The sequence below is a fragment of the Typopeltis vanoorti genome, chromosome 25 (genome assembly GCF_054136105.1).
Source record: "Typopeltis vanoorti isolate ZY-2024b chromosome 25, IOZ_Tvanoo_1.0, whole genome shotgun sequence".
Classification (NCBI taxonomy): Eukaryota; Metazoa; Arthropoda; class Arachnida; order Uropygi; family Thelyphonidae; genus Typopeltis; species Typopeltis vanoorti.
In genome coordinates this window covers 42072156-42092899 of record NC_143573.1, presented here as the reverse complement: position 1 = coordinate 42092899, position 20744 = coordinate 42072156, and the positions used below count along the sequence as shown (strand labels likewise).

Sequence of the window (20744 nt, the reverse complement as noted above, 5' to 3'; positions counted from 1 at the left end):
ACTCCACAGTTATACAAATTACTGTTATCCGTGATATTGATATATGATTATAAGTTATAAATAATAATTTACGATTGACCAATATTAAAGTATATTTATAGTTTTTATTAATAGGTCGGCTCGGAAATATGAAAAAAACGATACTGTCCCGTTCAAACCGTACGTATGGTCAGCCTATATGTCAGATTTCTCTCCACTCATTGGCGCTTTCGTCGAGTGTTTTCTGAAAGTTGACGAAGCGGGTATAAACATTTTTAATTTAAGTAGAGCTTTCGTTACAATTAATCTTAGCATTAATATTTGGTCCACAATACTTCTGTCTCTTTCTTTTAACTTCTGCTTATATAAACATATTAATTCATGGACGAACCACTAAATAAGTGTTCAACTGCGCCCTCTTTCCGTTGTTGGATGTATGTGTGTATATTTGTTGTATAGAGACGTGAAAACGCTATGCATCCTAATCTTTCACATAGCTTACATTCTGAGGAATGCAATTTATTAATAAAACAGTTACTTGATTGTCACGAAGAGGTAATTTCTGTTACATTTACTTTACTTAACTGGGCTCTGTACAAAAAAGTCTCTTACATTCAGGTCTAGAACTGGATTTTAAAAACAATACCTCTACCTGCTATTTGATCTTCATGATAAATGTTGATAGATATATATAAAATCACACTTTATTAACGCTTCCATTAAAAAAAGTATTTTCGTAACACATGGTCTTGTAATTCAGATTTTCACCTTACGACAGATAGTTGAGAAATCATGACAATACAACAAAGATCTGTATTTAAGTTTGGTAAATCTGGAAAAGGCATATGACAAGGTGCCAAGAGAAAAGCTATTCCAAACGCTACAGTTATATGGTGTTAATGGGGCATTATATAAAGCAATACTTAGTCTTTATCTGAGTTGTAAGTCAGCAGTTAGAATTGAAGGAAGATGGTTTAATGTTAAATCTGGTGTGAGACAAGGATGAACATTATCCCCTCTGTTATTCATTATCTATATGGATCACATTATGAAGGAAAGTGGTATTAAACCTGATATCAAAATTGGAGGTGTTAATCTTTGCTTTATGAGGATGTTATACTTCTAAATAAATCTGCTACCAGTCTGCAAAATTCCCTGACTAAATTGAATAACTGTTGTAATAGATATTGTATGAAGGTCAGCATGACAATGAAAATAGGTAGAAACATTGAAAATATCAACTGCATTGTGAATGGAGAACTTATAGAACAAGTAAAACATTTCATCTACTTAGGCACAATTTTTAGTGAAGATGGTAAGTTAAATATGGAAATAGACAACAGAATCAACAAAGCTAGTATGGTAGGAAGTCAACTGAATAAATTTATATGGAATAAGAGAGAAAATAGCCAAAACACTAAATTAGCTGTATACAAGACAGTGCTTAGAAGTAAAACACTTGACCAAAGACTAGAGACCACAGACATCAGAGTCCTGCAAAAGATTAAGGGCATGAACAGATGGCATCAATGGCAATATCGTATTAAAAACAAGGATATTAGGAAAGTACTTGATATTGTCAGCATCCAGGAATGCATTAGCAGAGCTAATCTCAGGCGGTATGGTCACTTAATCAGAATTGGAGAGGAAAGATTAGCAAAACAAGTGTTCTCTGGGACAAAGACTCAGAGTAGGACCAAGATATAGGTGGATTGATATCGTAAAAAGTATATTAGAAGACAGAAATATAAGACCTGATAATATTGGCATCTTGACATTTAACAGGCTGATTTGGAGGAAAATTGTAGATAGGAAGTTAGTAATGATGTAAATTTTTTTATGTACTATCATATCCTGTACACCCCTTGAGGGTATATATATCAGGAATTTGATGATGATGATGATGGTCTTGTGATAGTGATAACAAGAAGGTGATATACATTTTCTGCAGATGATGTTCTTGAACCGTGCAATTCAGATAAGGCTGATGGATATCCAATAAATATTCTTATTAATTTACAAGAAAATTACTAACATAATAAAATAAACTTGTCAATTAGGAAGAAAAATGTATTCTGCGTGCATAGTGGTCATATTTAAAACTTCATCATCATAACGCTTATTACGGGTATAGACCATATTGGTCTGTTCCAATCTCATTATTATTATTATTATTATTATTTGGGGCTACATCTGATAATTGAAAAATATGATTAATCCAAATTATGTTTAATTGTTTAATTACATTAAAAAATTGTAAAACATAAGATAAACGTTCTTGTATTATGTAAATACAAAACATTTGTAAACCTATTTAGATAGAAAATCCATGACTTTTTTTTTTTGCAGCATTTTTGTTTTATTTTTCTTATACATCCATGAACGTATAAGAAATACATCCATCCATAAATAACGTATACATACATCCATAAATAACATGCAATGTTATTTAAAATACTCAGTAATGACTTCTGTTATTTTATGAATCCACTTCTGCAGAGAACTTGTAAAAAATGAAATGTTTATATACTACACAAGACTGCAGATAATTGAGTCCTGGATAACCGGCAGTTTATTGTACTTTGTTTCCACTTATAAACCCCTTGATGTGTTTCTGTGAAAAAAAAGAAACACATGAAGGGGTTTATAATAATGTTTTATAAAGTGCCAATGGAATTGGATAAAGGACATCGATAAACCAAATGTATTTGACAGAATACTGCATGGACAACTATTACATAAGTTATAGCAAATGAGAATGGATATGAAACTGGTGGCATGGACAGAGAGAGAGAGAGATAGTGGCTTACAGACAGACATCAGAGGGTGGTATGTGGTGGAATGAGGGTGACTAAAGTGCCACAGGATTCTGTACTGTAGCACTACCCTTTAATTTATATATAAATGATATAGGGGATATTCAGTTGTTTGCTGATAATGAAAAACTGGGCAGGGCAATAGTGTTGGTAAAGGTGGTGATGTAGATATCCTTCAGGATATCGAAATAAATCGGTCATGTGAGCAATGAAAAATGTTGTCAATTTAATGTTGTGAAATTAGGTAATGAACTTTGGGAATAAAAGGTTGCATATGGTGTATCATATTGATGGTACTAGTTTATGCTGGTGAATTTCAGAGACTATATTGCAGAAGTTGGTCCAATAGCTCAAAGAATTACTTGGATGTTGAAGAGTTGAAGGATGGTGGATGTGAAGTTACTTTACACATAGGGTTTGTTTTCTTGCACTTGGATATTAAACCAAGAATATAATTTCTTGGCATCTTTAATTTATATCTGACATATTTGGATATCATCCTTTGACAGTGGAACTTATCTCCATGAAAGGAAAAAAAATGTACATATTACATGTCCATAGGAATATGTATAATGTAAAATTATATGTGCTTTGCATTACAGGATACAAGTGATGTGAAGTAATTAGCTTCTGTATATGAGTTGCCCAGTTGTGAAGTTACTAGTTACTTCACATGCAAACTTTGTTTGCTTACACTTGGATAAAGGATTAAATCGAGAATATAATTTCTTGGCATCTTTAATTTATAGTATAACCAAGTGGAAAAACTTTCAATAAATATGTCAGATAGTTGTTTAGATAAATTTCACTCTGTAAAAAGATTATCTAATTCCTTCTGTTCAATCAGATGAAGTTTGTTAACAACTTCATTAAACCTTTCATCCTTTCACACTAGCTTTTAAAAAAATACAAAATCTCCAAAATGTTATAAAATTAATGGTTATTATTAATGTAAAGTAATCATAAATGACTAGCTCCTCCATCTCACAATTGTAAGAGTAATGGGACATGTGCCCTTCAATTGGAAAAGGTTCGAGATCAATTTTTATCATGATGAGTGGAATCTTTATATGGGCTTTTTTCAGTTGAAGGTGAATTAGCCACTCTCATGTGGAAGTAGCAGGGTTTTTCCTCCAGAATTCAGGTTTTTCACTTTGTATGCAAGAAAATTGGCCAGGGTACACATACGGTTTACAGATAAAAATTACTGTTAACAGATGGGTGTAGATGCTGTGATAAATTTGGTATGAAATTTCTCAATCTTGTTCCTTTCATGGAATTTAGGTCAAGTAGCCTGTCCCTGCTTCTTGCTGCTACTTGTTTGGTCTTCAATTTTTCCTTTTCTATTTATTTTATATCAGCAATAAAAAGATTAAACTATAAAAATAGGCTGGAACATGGAAAACTTCAAGTGCATTCTCAATGGAGAACCTATAAACCAAGCTGGTATGGTGGAAAGCCAGTTGAATAAATTTGTTTGGACTAAAGAGAGAAATTAGCCAAAACAGTACTTAGTCCATCTTCAAATGATTTTACTGGATATTTTGAAGGTTAGGTTATAAATAAAAGCTGATTAAAGATTAGCAGTCAGATTGAACAATCTAAGAATTAGGGGGGTGAACTTATGGCATTAATGGCAAAATTATATAATGATATTAGAAAGGGACTTGACATTATTCAAGATCATGTGGACAGATCTAAGGCTAATGTAAAGTGAAAGTTTTTTTTTTTTTTTTACTTGATTTTACCAAAATTAAAGATGTCAAGAAATTATATTCTTGGCTTAATCCTTTATCCAAGTGTAAGCAAATAAAGTTTGCACTTGAAGTATCTTCATGACTGGGCTATTTGTATATACGAGGTGCAAAAAAGAAACCAGACTAGGCTAATGAAATGCTTACGACTTATCAAATTTAAATTTATACTCAACCTTCTTGAAAGTAGTACCCTTTTGAGTTCGTGCAGCAATCCCACTGCTTTTGTTATGTTCCAAACATTTCCTGGAAGTCTTTTTGTTGAAACGTGTCAAACACTGCTCGCAATTCATCTTAGATCTCCTTTATGGTATCGAACCGCTTCCCCTTCAGCTTCATTTTTGGAAACAAAAAGAAGTCACAAGGGACTAAATCTGGTGAGTAAGGAGAATGTGCTACAATCACCATTCTGTTGGCCACCAAAAACTCATGCTCTTTAAAGCGCTGTGGGAGGGGAGCATTGTCGTGGTGGAGGAGCCAGTTGTGGCTTTGCCACAGTTACAGTCTTTTGCAATGAATTTCTTCTCTCAACTGCCTTAAAACATTGCAGCAGAATTCAGTTGGGTCTTCAATGCCCTTTTGACGATCTTGACAGACATTCACACAGTGCTCCTTCTAGTCAGAAGTCAAGAGACAGGGAATGTCTCCGTATGAAATCCTAACTCTGTCAGCAACTTCCTGGATGGTGATGCGTCGATCTGCATGGATGATCTGTCGAATTTTTTTGACATTTTTGTGGGTTGTGCTGGTGGACAGTCTTCCTGGCTTCTCATCATCCTCCAAGGTGGTTTTGCCCTTCTTTAAACGCAAGTCCACTCAAAACGCTGAGTTTGGCTCATGGCTTCATTTTCATATGCCTTATGAAGTAATTCAAGGGTCTCTGTGTCAAATTTCTCTAGTTTTATGCAAAATTTTACATTTGCCCTTTGTTTCTAATTTCGCGTTCATGGCAAAATAGCAGAACAGCACACATACGCCAAACATAAACTAGAATGATGCACTTTACTTGAGTTCCGATGCACACAGCTGAATGCCGCGTGGCAGACTGGCTCAACAATGTCTGCACCACTGACACCGAGCAGTGTGAGATTAGAGTGATCTGAGAAGATCACTCTAAATTTCACTGATTGTCCCTAAATGGTCAATCCTGACCTGAATCATTGCAGGACAAGAAAAACCTGCCTCAGAGCAGAACCACTCCCACTATATAAGTAAAGTGAATTGTCCAAAAACTCAGGTGATCCTCTCAGATCACTCTAATCTCAACAGATGACCCAAAGGATCATTTAACTCATTGCTCAGTGGTGGTTCTACTCAGTGACAGGCGCACTGAGCAGAACCACTCATATCTCAGGGAAAGGCAGCCAGACCACTTCAGCAGACTTCTCACATCTGCAGCAAAACTGCATTAATGGAAGCCAGACCCAGAATTGATACCAAGATTAAAGTAATGTTGAATTTATATCCCATATACAAGTAGTAAAAAGGTGTATTACTTTGTTATTAAATTACTCTGGATCAGAGATAGATGTTAAAAGCTTTTTCACTTTGTTATACTATAAATTAAAGATGCCAAGAAATTATATTCTTGGTTTAATCATTTATCCAAGTGTAAGCAAAAGAAGTTTGTGTGTAAATGGGAAATGTGATTTCTACATTACTTTAACTTGGTATCACCTTTGTGTGTAGTTCCCACTAATGAGACCTAATAAAAGTCATAAGTGGTCTGCGTGGTGGCCCTTCTCATAATGCATAGTATTATACACACCTGGAAGGATGTGTGCTTTGCATTATGGGATACTAAGGTAATTGATATGAAGATACTTTACACACAAACTTTGTTTGCTTACACTTGGATAAAGGATTAAACCAAAATATAATTTCTTTGGCATCTTTAATCTAATGTAAAGTGATATGGTCAGTTAAGTAAAATGGGAGAGGAAAGGTTGGCAAATCATGTTTGATGACAGGAAAAGTACTCAGAGGAGGACCATAATCTAGGGACCATCCTAATATACAATCATCCAATATTGGCTATCTATATGTACTACTTGAGTTAATGAAATATGTATGAAAACAGATTCTTTTATTTATGGCTTCTAAATTTCAGTTTGTTACTTAAAGCTCACGTCACTGCACATAGAAATGTGCAGTGATGTGACGGTGCTTCAAAATACATCCACAACACATTGCAGAATGAAAACACATTGTTTTGAGAAATGGACTAGATGAAAAGAAGTTAAGAGAAGTTGTATCCATATATAACTACAAGAGAACACACTGTCTATTGTAAGATGACAGGAAATGTGAAGTTTTTATATCCCCAGATCAAGTTTTTCTTTGTATTCTTATTACTCTCTAATCATGTCCAACTTAAGCAACCTGTAACACAGTTCTAAGTCCCTTATCATTTTGTTGACCTCTGACCAGTGGCTTTCATTCATTCAGTCACATAATACTGTTGATGATTAGATATAATTCTGAAACCCTGTCCTAAAGACAAAACATATATTAAAAATTTAAGGAAATGTAATGATAACATTATTTTGAGGCATATTATATATGATTTAAAGATATGGAGAAAACAAATTAAAAAATAAAGGAAAGAAAATTTATGTATACATTTGTTGCATTAAAACATTAAATTAAACGTACTATGGAATTAAACTTGCCAAGAAATTTCAGAGAGAAATTATATTCTCGTTTAATCTTTTATTTAAGTGTAAGCAAGACAATGTTTGTGCATGAAGTAGCGTATTTTTCTGTGTATAAGACGACCCCCCCATGTATAAGACGAACCCTACTTTTTCAAACCCAGAATTAAGAAATCAATATTTTAAACATCTCCACTGTCTAATCATACACTCAGTGGGAGGAGGTCCAAACTCTCTCTGAAGCTTTATTTCCATGTTCTTTTGCATAATTGATGACTTTTAACTTGAATTTTGAAGAATATGACAATCGTTTTTTTTTTTTTTTTTTTATTTTCAGACATTTTTATGGGCTAGTGCTCAAAATATTTTAATGCATTAACTTATCCCACCAACGAGTTGCAGATGTATGAATGCTTTCAGAGTTCTGATTGGTTTATTCAGAATCAGCTATTAATGACGTCAATCGACAGAGTTAACAAAGGCTAGTGAGTGGCGGAAGCCTGTTTGTGGAGACAAGGTACTGGCAGTTTCACCACGACAACGTAATTGATGACTTTTAACTTGAATTTTGAAGAATATGACAATCGTTTTTTATTTTTGGACATTTTTATGGACTAGTGCTCAAAATATTGTTAATGCATTAACTTATCCCACCAATGAGTTGCAGACATATGAATGCTTTCAGAGTTCTGATTGGTTTATTCAGAATCAGCTGTTAATGACATCAATTGACAGAGTTAACAAAGGCTAGTGATTGGCAGAAGCCTGTTCACGGAGACAAGGTACCAGCAGTTTCACCACAGCAACCGCAGGTCTCTCAACCGGTTACCCCCCCGTGAGTAAGATGACCCCCAATTTTTGGTCTAAAAATTTTAGAAAAAAGTATCATCTTATACACGGAAAAATATAGTATCTTCACGACTAGGCTACTTGTATATAGAGGCTGTGACCTATTTTATGATTCTAATAAATGGGATTATGGTTTCATATCAGCTTTTTTTTTACATGAACCTCACCCATGTTTGTAAGTGAGGTTTATTTAAAAAAAAAGTAAAAAAACAGTACATTAGTATTAGAGTTTATGACTTTTATGCTAGAGGTTTAAAGGTCCAGTACTATAATCTCAAGATAAAATATGGAACTTTTTTAAACTACTTCATTCCTCCAAAGTGGTGGTTTCATCAGTCAATGAAATTCATTTACCACCTGAAGACATTCACAAACAATGATGTCGATCATAATACCTGCCTATTGGTTGGAGAGCAGATACATTAACTAATTGGCCAACCATTCTGGTAAAATATTATCTGGAAAGATTGGGTGGAATTACGGTAGAGGCTGCTAAGGCTATGAAGCCATTGTATCTGTTAATTGTGTGTTCTTCAACCAGCAAACTCTCCTCTGATAGAACAAGCATTTTTATTTTAAAAATGCACCTCACATCATTGATTGTAAAATACTTTAAGTTCATTTCTCATTGTGCTATTTCTTTCTGTGCTTTAGAGTACCAGCATGTGAAGGATATTGCACCATCAGTGATTAATGTCAGTTGGTAGAAGTTTGTGAAGCAGACATTGTGACTGGAAAGATGGCTAGGAGAGCAGTGACCAGAGGATGTTCAATACGGGTGATAATTGTTTGTAATGCAAATGTCTTAATCAGACACATTAAACTGAATACCATTGTTCAAGAGCATTCCATCTCACTGGGTGGTATGCATGGCATCATTTCACAACCATGTTGACTGCAGGAGAATGAAGGGCCATCTGGTAGGTATATTTGCAACACTCATTTCTTTTGTGCTGGGATTATGTGTCATACCATGCAGCTGATTAGAATTAAGTTTTTTTTTTGAAACTACATATATATTACAACTTTTCTACTTAACCCTCTCATGCATGAATCGTTATATTTATTTATAAAAAAATTATAATGATGATATAGTACCGTTTAATCTTACAGTATTACAATGAATTCATTAATTTTGCTAAATTTGTGCCCTGTATATGTTAAAAATGATGTCCTCATCTGAGGACATAATTTTTATATGTCCTCATATGAGGCCCTTATGCATGAGAGAGTTAAATGAAAAAGTTGATTTAAAAATTTGGAGATAAATATCAACATTAAGATACTATAACACTCCAGGATTAATTTGTTTCTTATTTATTGTTGAGCATTTCTCTGTAAATTTCCATCATGTCCTATAATTTTCTTATTTTTTCAGTTATGTTTTTATAATATGAATCAGTGTTATTTATTTTTACAGCATAAAGTAAGAAAATTCCTTGGCTACTGTAATGATATAAATAATGAAGTCTTAAAGTGCTTGAAGAAAGAGGTAATGCTTATAATTAACTCAGGCTGTAGTTTGGCTTTTATTTTTGAATAAAATATTAATGAAACTTGTTAGGTGTCTGACATTTTTAGAAATATTTTACATATACGTTTTTTTTTTTTTTTTTTTTTTTGTTATTTTCATAGTATTAAAAAATTAACCTCATACCACAAGGAAAACAGTGAATAATATATTTAAAAACCAAATCATAACCAAAGGCCTGTGTAGCCCTGTGGATGTGTTGTTTACATCACATCCACAGGGCTTCACATCACATCCATAGCATTAGACCTCCCAAAGAAAGCTGTTCTTAGTTCGAATCTAGTCGCCAAATGGAGAAATGTCTAACCCTTTCTTCGATTGGTTCCTGAGTTAGTCACTCTCATGGCTAACTTGTGGGCAAGCAGGTTGTTTTTTCTATTGGAAACTCAGATTTTTCATCTCATAAACTTAAGAAAATCAACCACAGAACCCAGACTATTTCAGACAAATAATAAACTGTGTTGAAGTTGTTAGTGACCACAAGATGGCAGCGCTTATCTGCCACTCTTTGCAGGATGCCATTTATAATTGTCTGTGGAAATTGTATGTGATTGTCTGTGGAAATACTAGTAGTGATGGTTGATGGTAGATGGCGTTGGTGTAGTTGCTGTCAGTTGGTGGATTGTGAGTGGTGGAAGCAGAGTTGTAGAGTGGATGCCCTCCATCGATGAGTCTTTGGACTCCCTGGAGGTGCAAATAATAATAATAATAATAATTAGTGATAGTTAAAAGAATTATAAAAACAGAGGAAAAATCACTTAAAAAACTTTATTAATGTAGAATTTTTGTGTAAGTATCATAGGCATTGTCAGTACAAGATCACAGAATGGCAATTAAACAATAACAGACAATTCTTAAAAGCACTACCTGAGTACCTAATGAAAGATAACTAAAAAAAAAAAAAAAAAAAAAAAGGTCAAATTTTCCTAACTTATTAAAAAAAATTATATAAATATATACATAGACAAAATAAAATGAGGAAAGATTAGCTGATTTAAAAAAGTATTATCTATCACAAAAGGGATAGATGTAGACCATTGGATATGTTTAAGTTAGGACAGTGAAGTAAATTTTCACATGTCTTTATAAAGACATTTTATGAGGAAACTTTTATGAAGGATTCTTGTCTTGTTTCAATGAACTGTATGTTTGGTGTCGATAGCATTTTCCACAAGTCCAGACTGTTTAGACTTATGGTATTTAATATAAGACTTGTGTTCGTCTAGACCAAGGGTCAGCAACCTGTGGCTCTTTGAATGAATAATGGCAGCTCTTTTCATTATTAAATGATTTATCTAAACATAGAAGTAAAAAGAAATATTTTGTAGGTCAAATGACCCCTAACCATGTGTCGATACTCAAAAAACGTCAGTTTACATTGGGCGCGATCAGCAAGGCAGAGCGCTACTTTGTAGCGAAAATGAATAGCTACAAATTAAATTAATTTATAGCGAATGCCGATCACTACGGTAGCGCTACAATTGAGCAGTTGGCTCGGACACATTTATGACATCATGCTAGACTAGCAATGTAGCGCTTACATGTCTGAACATGCCCATTGTCTTCGCATATAGTGCAGGTGTGGTATGTAAATCTGCACACTTTGTTAAAATAAGTAAAGGTTTTGTAGTGGACGTTGGCGTGCTTTTATTTACTGGTGATTGTGTTAGGTAACGTGAATATTGTAACATTTAATTAAATATTAACAAAATAAAAATATTTTTATAGTATTTAAAATGTCAGCAAAGAAGAGAAAGATAGAACAAGAAAATCGGGAGTTTAAAAGTGAATGGACCGAAACCTACGCATTTGTAGCAAATACAGCAGGATTTCCAATGTGTTTAATATGCCATGAAAAGCTTTCAAATAATAAAAAATCAAATATACAAAGACATTTTTTAAATAAACACGATACATTTGACAAAGCATATCCACGGGGAGATGAAAGAAAAAAGGCAGTAGAAGAATTGCAATGCAAAGTAAATCTAACTAAATGTTCATTTTCCAAATGGATAAAAGAATCAAGAAATACAACTATTGCTAGTTTTGTGGCCGTTCAAGAAGTTGTTAAATGAGGAAAGCCTTTTATGGATGGCAAATATGTGAAAGAATGTTTTATTAAAATATCCGAATATCTTTTCTGCGATTTTAAAAACAAAGCGGAAATAATTACAAAAATAAAAGACATGCCATTATCTGCTAAGATTGTAAGGGACAGAACTATGCGAATGGCAGAAGATATAACAAATCAGCAGGTTACAGATCTAAATTCAACACCAGGATTCTCCATTGCCTGTGACAAATCATGTGATGTGGATGACATTGCACAGATTGTACTTATTTGTAGATACATAAACTCTCGAGGACCTCAGGAAGAATTACTCGATATACTGCCACTTACAGGACAAACTCGTGGAGAAGACATTGAATCTGCTGTTACCACTTGCTTGAAAAGTAAGGGTTTTAATATTAACAAAATAATATCTTAAATTAAGGGGATATTAAATCCCACATAGTTTTAAAACTGAATAAGAAACTCAAAGATTGGAATCAGAGAGTTTCTTGCTGAATATAGTAAACTATAAAGTATCGGCGAACACTTAGCGTGAGCTAAATGCAAGTGACCCTAGTACGTAGTACAATACCGGACGACTCGTTACAAAGGTGGGGAAAGTTCAGATCACTATTCTTAGGTATTTTCCATAACGTAAAAACACATTTCCTAGGAAATGTATGCTGTTATTACATTATGGAGGGAGGTCACTACCCAGACCGGTTTCAGCCTTTTTTGAGGCTTCATCAGTGAGTAGCTAGACCTAATACCAAAGTGTATAGCGAAAAGAACTTAATACTCTGCGATACGAGTTTCCAAACAGATGCAACCATTAAGTTACTTAAGTATAAAGAGCTAATAAGCGTCATTTCAGCAATGAAAACATTACTTCAATTAAGGGGATATTAAATCTCACATAGTTTTAAAACTGAATAAGAAACTCAAAGATTGGAATCAGAGAGTTTCTTGCTGAATATAGTAAACTATGAAGTATCGGCGAACACTTAGCGTGAGCTAATGCAAGTGACCGTAGTACGTAGTACAATACCAGACGACTCGTTGCAAAGGTGGGGAAAGTTCAGATAATTTAAGTAATGTTTTCATTGCCGAAATGAAACTTATTAGCTCTTTATACTTAAGTAACTTAATGGTTGCACCTGTTTGGAAACTCGTATCGCAGAGTATATGGTTCTCTTCGCTATACACTTTGGTATTAGGTCTAGCTACTCACTGATGAAGCCTCAAAAAAGGCTGAAACTGGTCTGGGTAGTGACCTCCCTCCATAATGTAATAACAGCATACATTTCCTAGGAAATGTGTTTTTACGTTATTGAAAATACCTAAGAATAGTGATCTGAACTTTCTCTCCTTTGCAACGAGTCATCCGGTATTGTACTACGTACTACGGTCACTTGCATTAGCTCACGCTAAGTGTTCGCCGATACTTTATAGTTTACTATATTCGGCATGAAACTCTCTGATTCCAATCTTTGAGTTTCTTATTCGGTTTTAAAACTATGTGGGATTTAATATCCCTTTAATTTAAGTAATGTTTTCATTGCCGAAATGAAGCTTATTAGCGCTTTATACTTAAGTAAAATAATATCTATTTCGACCGATGGGGCGCCGAGCATGAAAGGTACAAAAAAAGGTTTTGTTTCTTTATTTAAAAAACAAATTTTGCATGAAGTGTTTTCCTTTCACTGCATAATCCATTAAGAGATACTTTGTGCACAAACTTTTCCAAAAGAGAAAACAGTAGTGATGGATTTGGTTGTAGAAATTGTTAACAAAATAATGGCAATATCGTTACATCATCGGAAATTTTGTGAACTTCTTAAAGAAATCAATTGCAAATATTCCGATCTTCTTTTGCATAACAGAATAAGATGGCTTTCCAGAGGTACGGTGTTGATGCAATTTGCCACCTGCCTTGGAGAGGTTAAGTTGTTTCTAAGACAAAAGAACCTTGAATATGCACAGTTAGAAGATACTCATTGGTTACAAAAATTCTACTTTATGGTGGATATGACTTCCCATTTAAACTCACTAAATAAGAAACTACAGGGAAAGGGAAATACAGCAGTTTTGCTTTTAGAAGAAGTGATGTCGTTTGAACAAAAGTTATATTTGTTTGCAACAGACTTAGAGAAAGGCACATTATTACATTTTCCTACGTTGAAGAAATATCAACAAGAACAAGCTGATAATTCCATAAATTTAACCTTTTTCAAAGAAATTGTAGTAAATATGTGATCTGAATTTAATGGGAGATTTGAGGAGTTTAGAAAGAACAAGGCAACTATGTCATTTTTATTGCGACCACTTGAAATTAATCCTGCTGAATTAAATTTTTCACCTTTTGCTGGAATTGAGGCTGCATTTCAACTTCAGTTAGAGGACCTGAAAACCAAGGATTTGTGGAATTCAAAATTTAGAAATCTTAAAGCTGACCTGGAGGAGTTGGAAAGACAAAAATCTACCCTTGCAATACAACACAAATGGTCTGAAATAGAAGATCTTAAAAAGCAAGATCAGTTGTATTTGACACATGGAATTGTTTACCGGACACTTACGTTCAGTTAAAAACATACGCATTTGGACTTCTATCGATTTTCGGATCGACATATTTGTGTGAGCAAATATTTTCTAATATGAATTTTATTAAAAGTAAGTTGAGAAACCAACTAAACAACGTGAATCTTTCATCATGTTTGAAAATGAAATTTACAGCATATTCGCCGCATATTGAGAAACTGTCCAAAGAAGTTCAACAGCAAAAGTCGCACTAAGAAGATATTTTAAATTAAGAAAAATTAAAGAAATAGGTATGTTATTGGATTTATATATATGCTTTTGTAAGGAGAAGGAAATCTTTGTTTTATTATTTAATATTTTAAAATATCATATAATTTCATGTGACATGTCACCCCTGCCTTTTACAAGTATGATAACGTGTTACTGTAAAAAAAAAAAAAAAAAAAAAAAAAAAAACGTGCGGCTCCCTAATTTTTTTTTTAACAGATATAATTTTAAAAATGGCTCTTCACTCCAAAAAGGTTGCTGACCCCTGTTCTAGACGAATAAAAGCAGATCTTCCTCATCATCATCAAATTCCTGACATGTATCCTCAAGGGGTGTACAGGATATTATGATAGTACTACATGAAGAACTTACATCATTACTAGCTTACTATCAACAATTTTCCTCCAAATTAATCTGCTATCTGTCATCATCATCATCAGCTCATCAGATTACTTGGTTATTGAAGAATACTTGACCAGTAGAATACTAGACAAATAGGTTATTGTTCCTCTTTATTGAGCCTTGATAAGACCCTATCTTGGCTACTGCAGGCAGATCTGGGTGCAGGATTTCTTGGTGATGAGGAGGTGGAGAGGATCCAGAGGTGAGTGACCAAGATGGTAGCGGGTCTATGGAATGAACCTTTCAAGAACAGGTTGAAGATTTGTGGGTTACAGAAACTGGTTGATAGGCATGGAAAAGGAACGATATGATTGAGACATACAAATTACTGAGGGGATTTTTGCAAGATTAATTCAGAGGAAATTTTCCAGAACAGGTCTGGACAGGTTTGGTGGTGGTGGTGGGAGAACTAAGGGCCATCCATTGAAACTTAGTAAGAGTGTTTGAACTAGGTTTTTGGCTTGGAGAGTAGTGAACGAGTGGAACAGGTTGCCAGAGTCTGTTGTTGGTGCCATGACTGAATGAGTTCAAAGAAAAGCTTTGAACTCATTGACAGTCATGGCACCCACAATACTCTGGTAAGATAGATGCTGTGCAAATGTTGGATTGTTATTGACATGATGTTTAGGTCCTCTCTCGATGAGTTTAAGGGCTCCTTGGAGTGGCCCATAATAATAATAATAACTACTACTGATGGGGTGTACCACAGTGAAGGTGAGGATTGAACATTAGGTCAGACCCAGTCAGCTCTGCATTCCTTAAAAGATGATGTGGAGGTCTTCTCTCAGTTATCTGACTTTGACCCTTAAATAATGCTACTAAGTTACCTGGAACACTACTAAGTTTTCCAGGTAAGATTTATGCAGGCATACTTGAAAAGAGATAGAGAAAAATTGTGGAAGAGAAACTTGGTGAATGAGCTGGGGTTCTTGCCAAATAGAGATTGTCAAGATCAGATTTTCACTTTACAACAAGTTGAGAAATCATGGGAATACGACAAGGATCTGTACTTAAGTTTTATAGATCTTGAAAAGGCATATGACAAGGTGCCCAGAGAAAGCTTTTCAAAAACATACAGTTATATGGAGTAAATGGAACATTATACAGAGCAATACATAGTTTATACTTAAGTTTTAGGTCAGCAGTTAGAACCGAAAAAATACAGGAAGATAGTTTGATGTAAAATCAAGGGTGAAACAAGTATGCACACTACTAGAATTTTCATAAATCAAGAACTGCACTACATTTTGGCTAAAAGATATCAAGAAAACTATCATTGTTTTACTTTAATAGAGTGAAACTTTATAATAAAGTTGTTTTTCTTACCTGAAAGTTTCTTTTACATGTTGTTCCTTTCTACCATTCAAGGAAAGCAGTATTTTTGAGTTGTACTGGCAGTTTGGAGATCTGGCATATGCATGCACAGGCTTTTGAGGCAACTTGACACCTAAGCAACAGGTGTTGGTTACGTTGCTGTGGAGATTGGATTGGAATGAGAATAAGGGTTCCATTTCGAAACGAGAAGGAAATAGAGGAATGTATTTGGAGACCTTTAGATTTATCTAAAAGTATTCATTCTTTCAAATGATGTAAGACCAACAAGATAAAAATCTAGAAGGCCTCTAATATTGTTCTTGTTTTAAAGGAAAAAAAACAGTAGCTTAGTTTGGAAAGAATAAACTTCAAGTACTACTTTTGATGTAGTGTTTGTTTATTTAACCCTGTGTTTGCTCCTGTCAGTAGATGAAATTGAAGATAGAACATTTTGTATTAAGCAGAGAGGTATGTTTTTTCTTCTAAACAGCATTCTCTATAGTTTGTGTGTGTGTGTGTGTGTTACAGAGTACTGAAGGCAAGAAGAAGAATTATTCAGATAAAGAAAGGAACTGAATTCATATAGTTAGCAAAGGAATTTCTTTGTTGTTGGGGAATTTTTTTTTTTTTTTTTTTTTTCCTGAAATGAAATGTGTGAGAGAGATAATGTATCTCTTATGAATTTTACATAAATAATTATACAGGGTGGCCAATAATAACTTGTTTATTTATTAATTATTATTATTTATTATTGAGACTGGCAGAATAAAATATACAGTTGGGTGCTGCTATAGACCAGGTGATGGAATAGATGGTGGAGATAGTATGCATAGGGAAATTGATGAAATGAGTGGAAGGAGGGTAATTATTATGGGGGATTTCAACTATGGTAACATTGATTGGAAGGAGGAGAGGACACATGTGAGGAAGGAAAAGGATTTTATTCAATTATTAAGGGATAACTATCTGAGACAGCATGTAATTGAAAATACTAGAGGTGTGAGAGTGCTTGACCTGGTAATAGCATCTGAGAATTTGACTGTAATGAATATGACCATGTTGCCACCTATTGGTGAGAGTGATCATAAGGTGGTCATGACCTGGGAGGTGGCTGAAGGTGTGGAATTTTCGATTAAGACAGGGTGTATGTGGAATTACCATGCTGGCAAATATGACAAGCTTAGGAGATTGCTTGGATCAGTGCCATGGCATGTACAACTGCAAGGGCTGGATGTCGATAGAGCATGGGAAGTGGTCAAGCAGCATTTACAGGAGGTTATGGCTGATTGTATACCTAGGGTCCGAATAGTAAAACAAGTAGGGGTTAAATGGATGAATAACACCATTAAGCTTGAGCTGCAAAAAAAGAAACAACTGTGGAGGGAATTTAAAGAAAGGGGTGACCTGCAGGCACACAAACGGTATAAAGTGCAGGCCAGAAAAGTAACGAGTGTGGTAAAAAAAGCCAAAGCGGATTATGAAAGGAAACTAGCTATGCAAGCAAAAGAGAATCCCAAACAGTTCTTTCAATATGCTGCAAACAAGGAAAAAACTGTACACGGCAAAATGATTTTAAGGAATGACGATGGTAAGGAGGTCACTGAATCAGTCGATATAGTGGAGTTACTGAGCGCGCACTTTGCAAAAGCCTATCATCCAGGTGGTGGCATTGAAAAAATGAAGGAACCATTAGTTTATACGGGAATAGTGATGAATGAAGTGGGAGTGACTAGTCTATTACAGAACCTTAATGTGACCACATCTGTGGGATTGGATGGTATATCGGCACGGGTCTTGCGTGAAGCGGCTAAGGAATTATCAGTGCCCTTGACCATGTTGTTTAATCTGAGTCTCAGGTCTGGTTTAGTCCCGAAGGTGTGGAAAGAGGGGAAAATAGTTTCACACTGCATAAAGGAGGATCCAAGACTACGGTTGCAAATTACCGACCGATCAGCATATCAGGAGTCGTTGTCAAGGTCTTGGAGAAAGTAGTCAAGGGAAAAATACAGGAATGGATTGATGAAAATGAGATACTGTACAGGGGACAGCATGGCTTTGTGAAGGGTTGATCATGCTTCAGTAACTTGCTCAAGTTTTATAACAAGGTGACGGCTGAACTGGATAAGGGAAATGGGTTTACAGTGATACTGCTGGACCTGGCAAAGGCGTTTGACAGGATACCACATGGAATACTAATCCGTAAACTACAACATATGGGAATGGATATAGGGTTGGTGAGATTGATAGGTTGATGGAGAGATATCAAAGAGTAGTTTATTCAGGAGTAGAGTCCAAAAGACGGCCTGTGACTAGTGGTGTGCCGCAGGGTTCTGTTCTTGGACCACTGCTGTTTAATCTGTTCATTAACGATATAGGGAAGGATCTAAGTGGAACAATTCATTTGTTCGCTGATGATGCAAAGTTGGGTAGGGCAATAGTGAATGCAGAAGATGTCAATGTCTTGCAGGATGACTTAGATAGATTGGAGTTCTGGGCTAAGGAGAATGGATGTCAATTTAATGTGACAAAATGTAAGGTTATGCATTTTGGGGTGAAAAGATTAGCAGCAGTATACCACATTGGTGGAACTGTACTCCAAGAGATTGATGAGGCCAGGGACTTGGGAGTGTTGGTGGATAGGGAGATGAAGTTTAGGGGACACATTGCGAAAGTAGCTAAATCAGCTCATCAACTCACTTGGTTGTTGAAAAATACCTTGACGAGCAGAGACAAGCAAGTTATTGTACCTCTGTACCGAGCCTTGATAAGACCTCATCTCGACTACTGTACCCAGATTTGGTCACCTCGGTTCCTTCTTGATGGGGAGGAGGTGGAGAGGATCCAGAGGCGAGTGACTAAGATGATAACAGGTCTATGGAATGAACCATATGAGAACAGGTTGAAGATTTGTGGGTTGCAGAAACTAGTTGATAGGCGGAAAAGGGGAGATATGATTGAGACATTCAAATTGCTAAAGGGATTCTATAGGATTGATTCAGAGGATATTTTTGAGATCTGGACTGGTGGTGGGAGAACTAGGGGACACCTATGGAAGCTGGGCAAGAGTGTGGTTAGCAGGGGTGTTAGAGCTGGGTTCTTTACTTTTAGAGTGGTAAATGAGTGGAATAAGCTGCCAGAGTCTGTTGTGGGTGCTATGACGGTGAACGAGTTCAAGGCAAGGTATGATAGATACTGTGAGAATGTAATCGCATTGTTGTGTGGACATGATGTTTAGGGCCTCCCTCGATGAGTCTAAGGACTCCTGGAGTCACCTGAAATAATAATAATAATAATTATTATTTTATTTATTTTTTTGTTATAATGAAATGGAACCTGGAGATTATTTTTTTTTATTAGTTATTAGCACTGTGACAAAATTGAATCTCCCTTGTGAAATAATTCTATCCAAAAGTCACATGACATACCAGTCACAACATACAAACCAAGTGAAATAATATATTCACTAAAAACTCACTTTCACATCTATTTTACTAACATCTGTAGCATAAACATAAATGATGTTTACCATCACTTGCAGTCGTCCAGACCAGACATCTTATTCCTAACGGAAACCCAGACTGCAGCTACATCTACTACTGCCCATCTCCAATTCCCAAAATACACATTTCACAGTTCTTTTTTCATAAGGATGGCACCTGTGCCTTTGTGAAATCTGACATAGCCTGCCAGAGAATGGTTAATTTAGAATCTCTTGTTTTTAACCTTCTCTGGCTCAAGGTTTCCTTGCTCCATTTATTAACTTTTTTTTTTTTTTTCATTTACTGGCATCCAAACACCGATAACCACTCAGACCTCTTCAATTCCTTTCAGTGAAACTCAACTCTACTATCCAAATAGTGAGGTCATCTTCCTGGGTGACCTCAATGCCCACAATTCCAAGTGGCACCCCCTATTCCAGCAAACTCTTTGCTATAAGTAATGACCTAACACAAATTGTGTATATCTACCTACTCAAATTCCTGATTCAAATTCCAACTTATTCACTCTAAATCTCTTTTCTGACCAGTTCTCCTTCCAGATACACAGTAGAGGTCACCTCTCCTCTCGGCAATTCAGACCACAATCTTATATAGTTCTCCTCTCTCACACAGAACTCAGACCTTGTATCCTTGAGCACTGCAAAGGAGCTATTGGGATGATCCATAATATCTACTCCTCCTTTCCTTGATCTGACTATTATTTACACTCCTGAAAGTGACTCCTGAAAGTGACCCTAATACTTGCTGCAAATGAGTCGCAGAAATTATCCTCATTGGCATGAAGGTCTTCATCTCCCCCCCACTCAACCTATAATCCTCATCTGCTTTCCAAGCTCTGGTTCAACTGAAAGTGTATCAAAGCAGTCGAAGAAAAAAAATTAGCTTACTGCATGTGGCTTGCATCAAGAACTCCTCATACTCTGCCTATACCAAAGCACACAGCATATACAAATCAGTCATCAGCAGATCCAAATCTGATTTCATAAAGATCAAACAGCAAAAAACTTGCTTTCTGGTCCCATGAGGCTGTTGGATGCAACTTCTGCTCTCTTACACTTCACTTCTCTCTCTCTCTCTCATAGATGCC

At 35.3% G+C, this 20744-nt stretch overlaps 1 protein-coding gene across 3 annotated transcripts in view; it reads left to right on the top strand.

Annotated features, from left to right (window-relative positions):
* The first annotated feature begins 396 nt into the window (after nt 1–396).
* LOC150092686 (COX assembly mitochondrial protein 2 homolog) overlaps nt 397–20744 on the top strand; it is a 59663-nt gene continuing 39315 nt past the window's right edge. For 2 of the 3 annotated variants that reach the window (XM_090414360.1, XM_090414359.1), the window contains exons 1-2: nt 397–534; nt 9473–9544. In XM_090414360.1, the coding sequence (XP_090270486.1) occupies nt 454–534; nt 9473–9544 (153 nt within the window). In that variant the 5' untranslated portion in view covers nt 397–453. Of the gene's footprint in view, nt 535–9472; nt 9545–14369; nt 14465–20744 lie in introns of all 3 variants that reach the window. The other variant, XM_090414361.1, reaches the window with a different exon arrangement.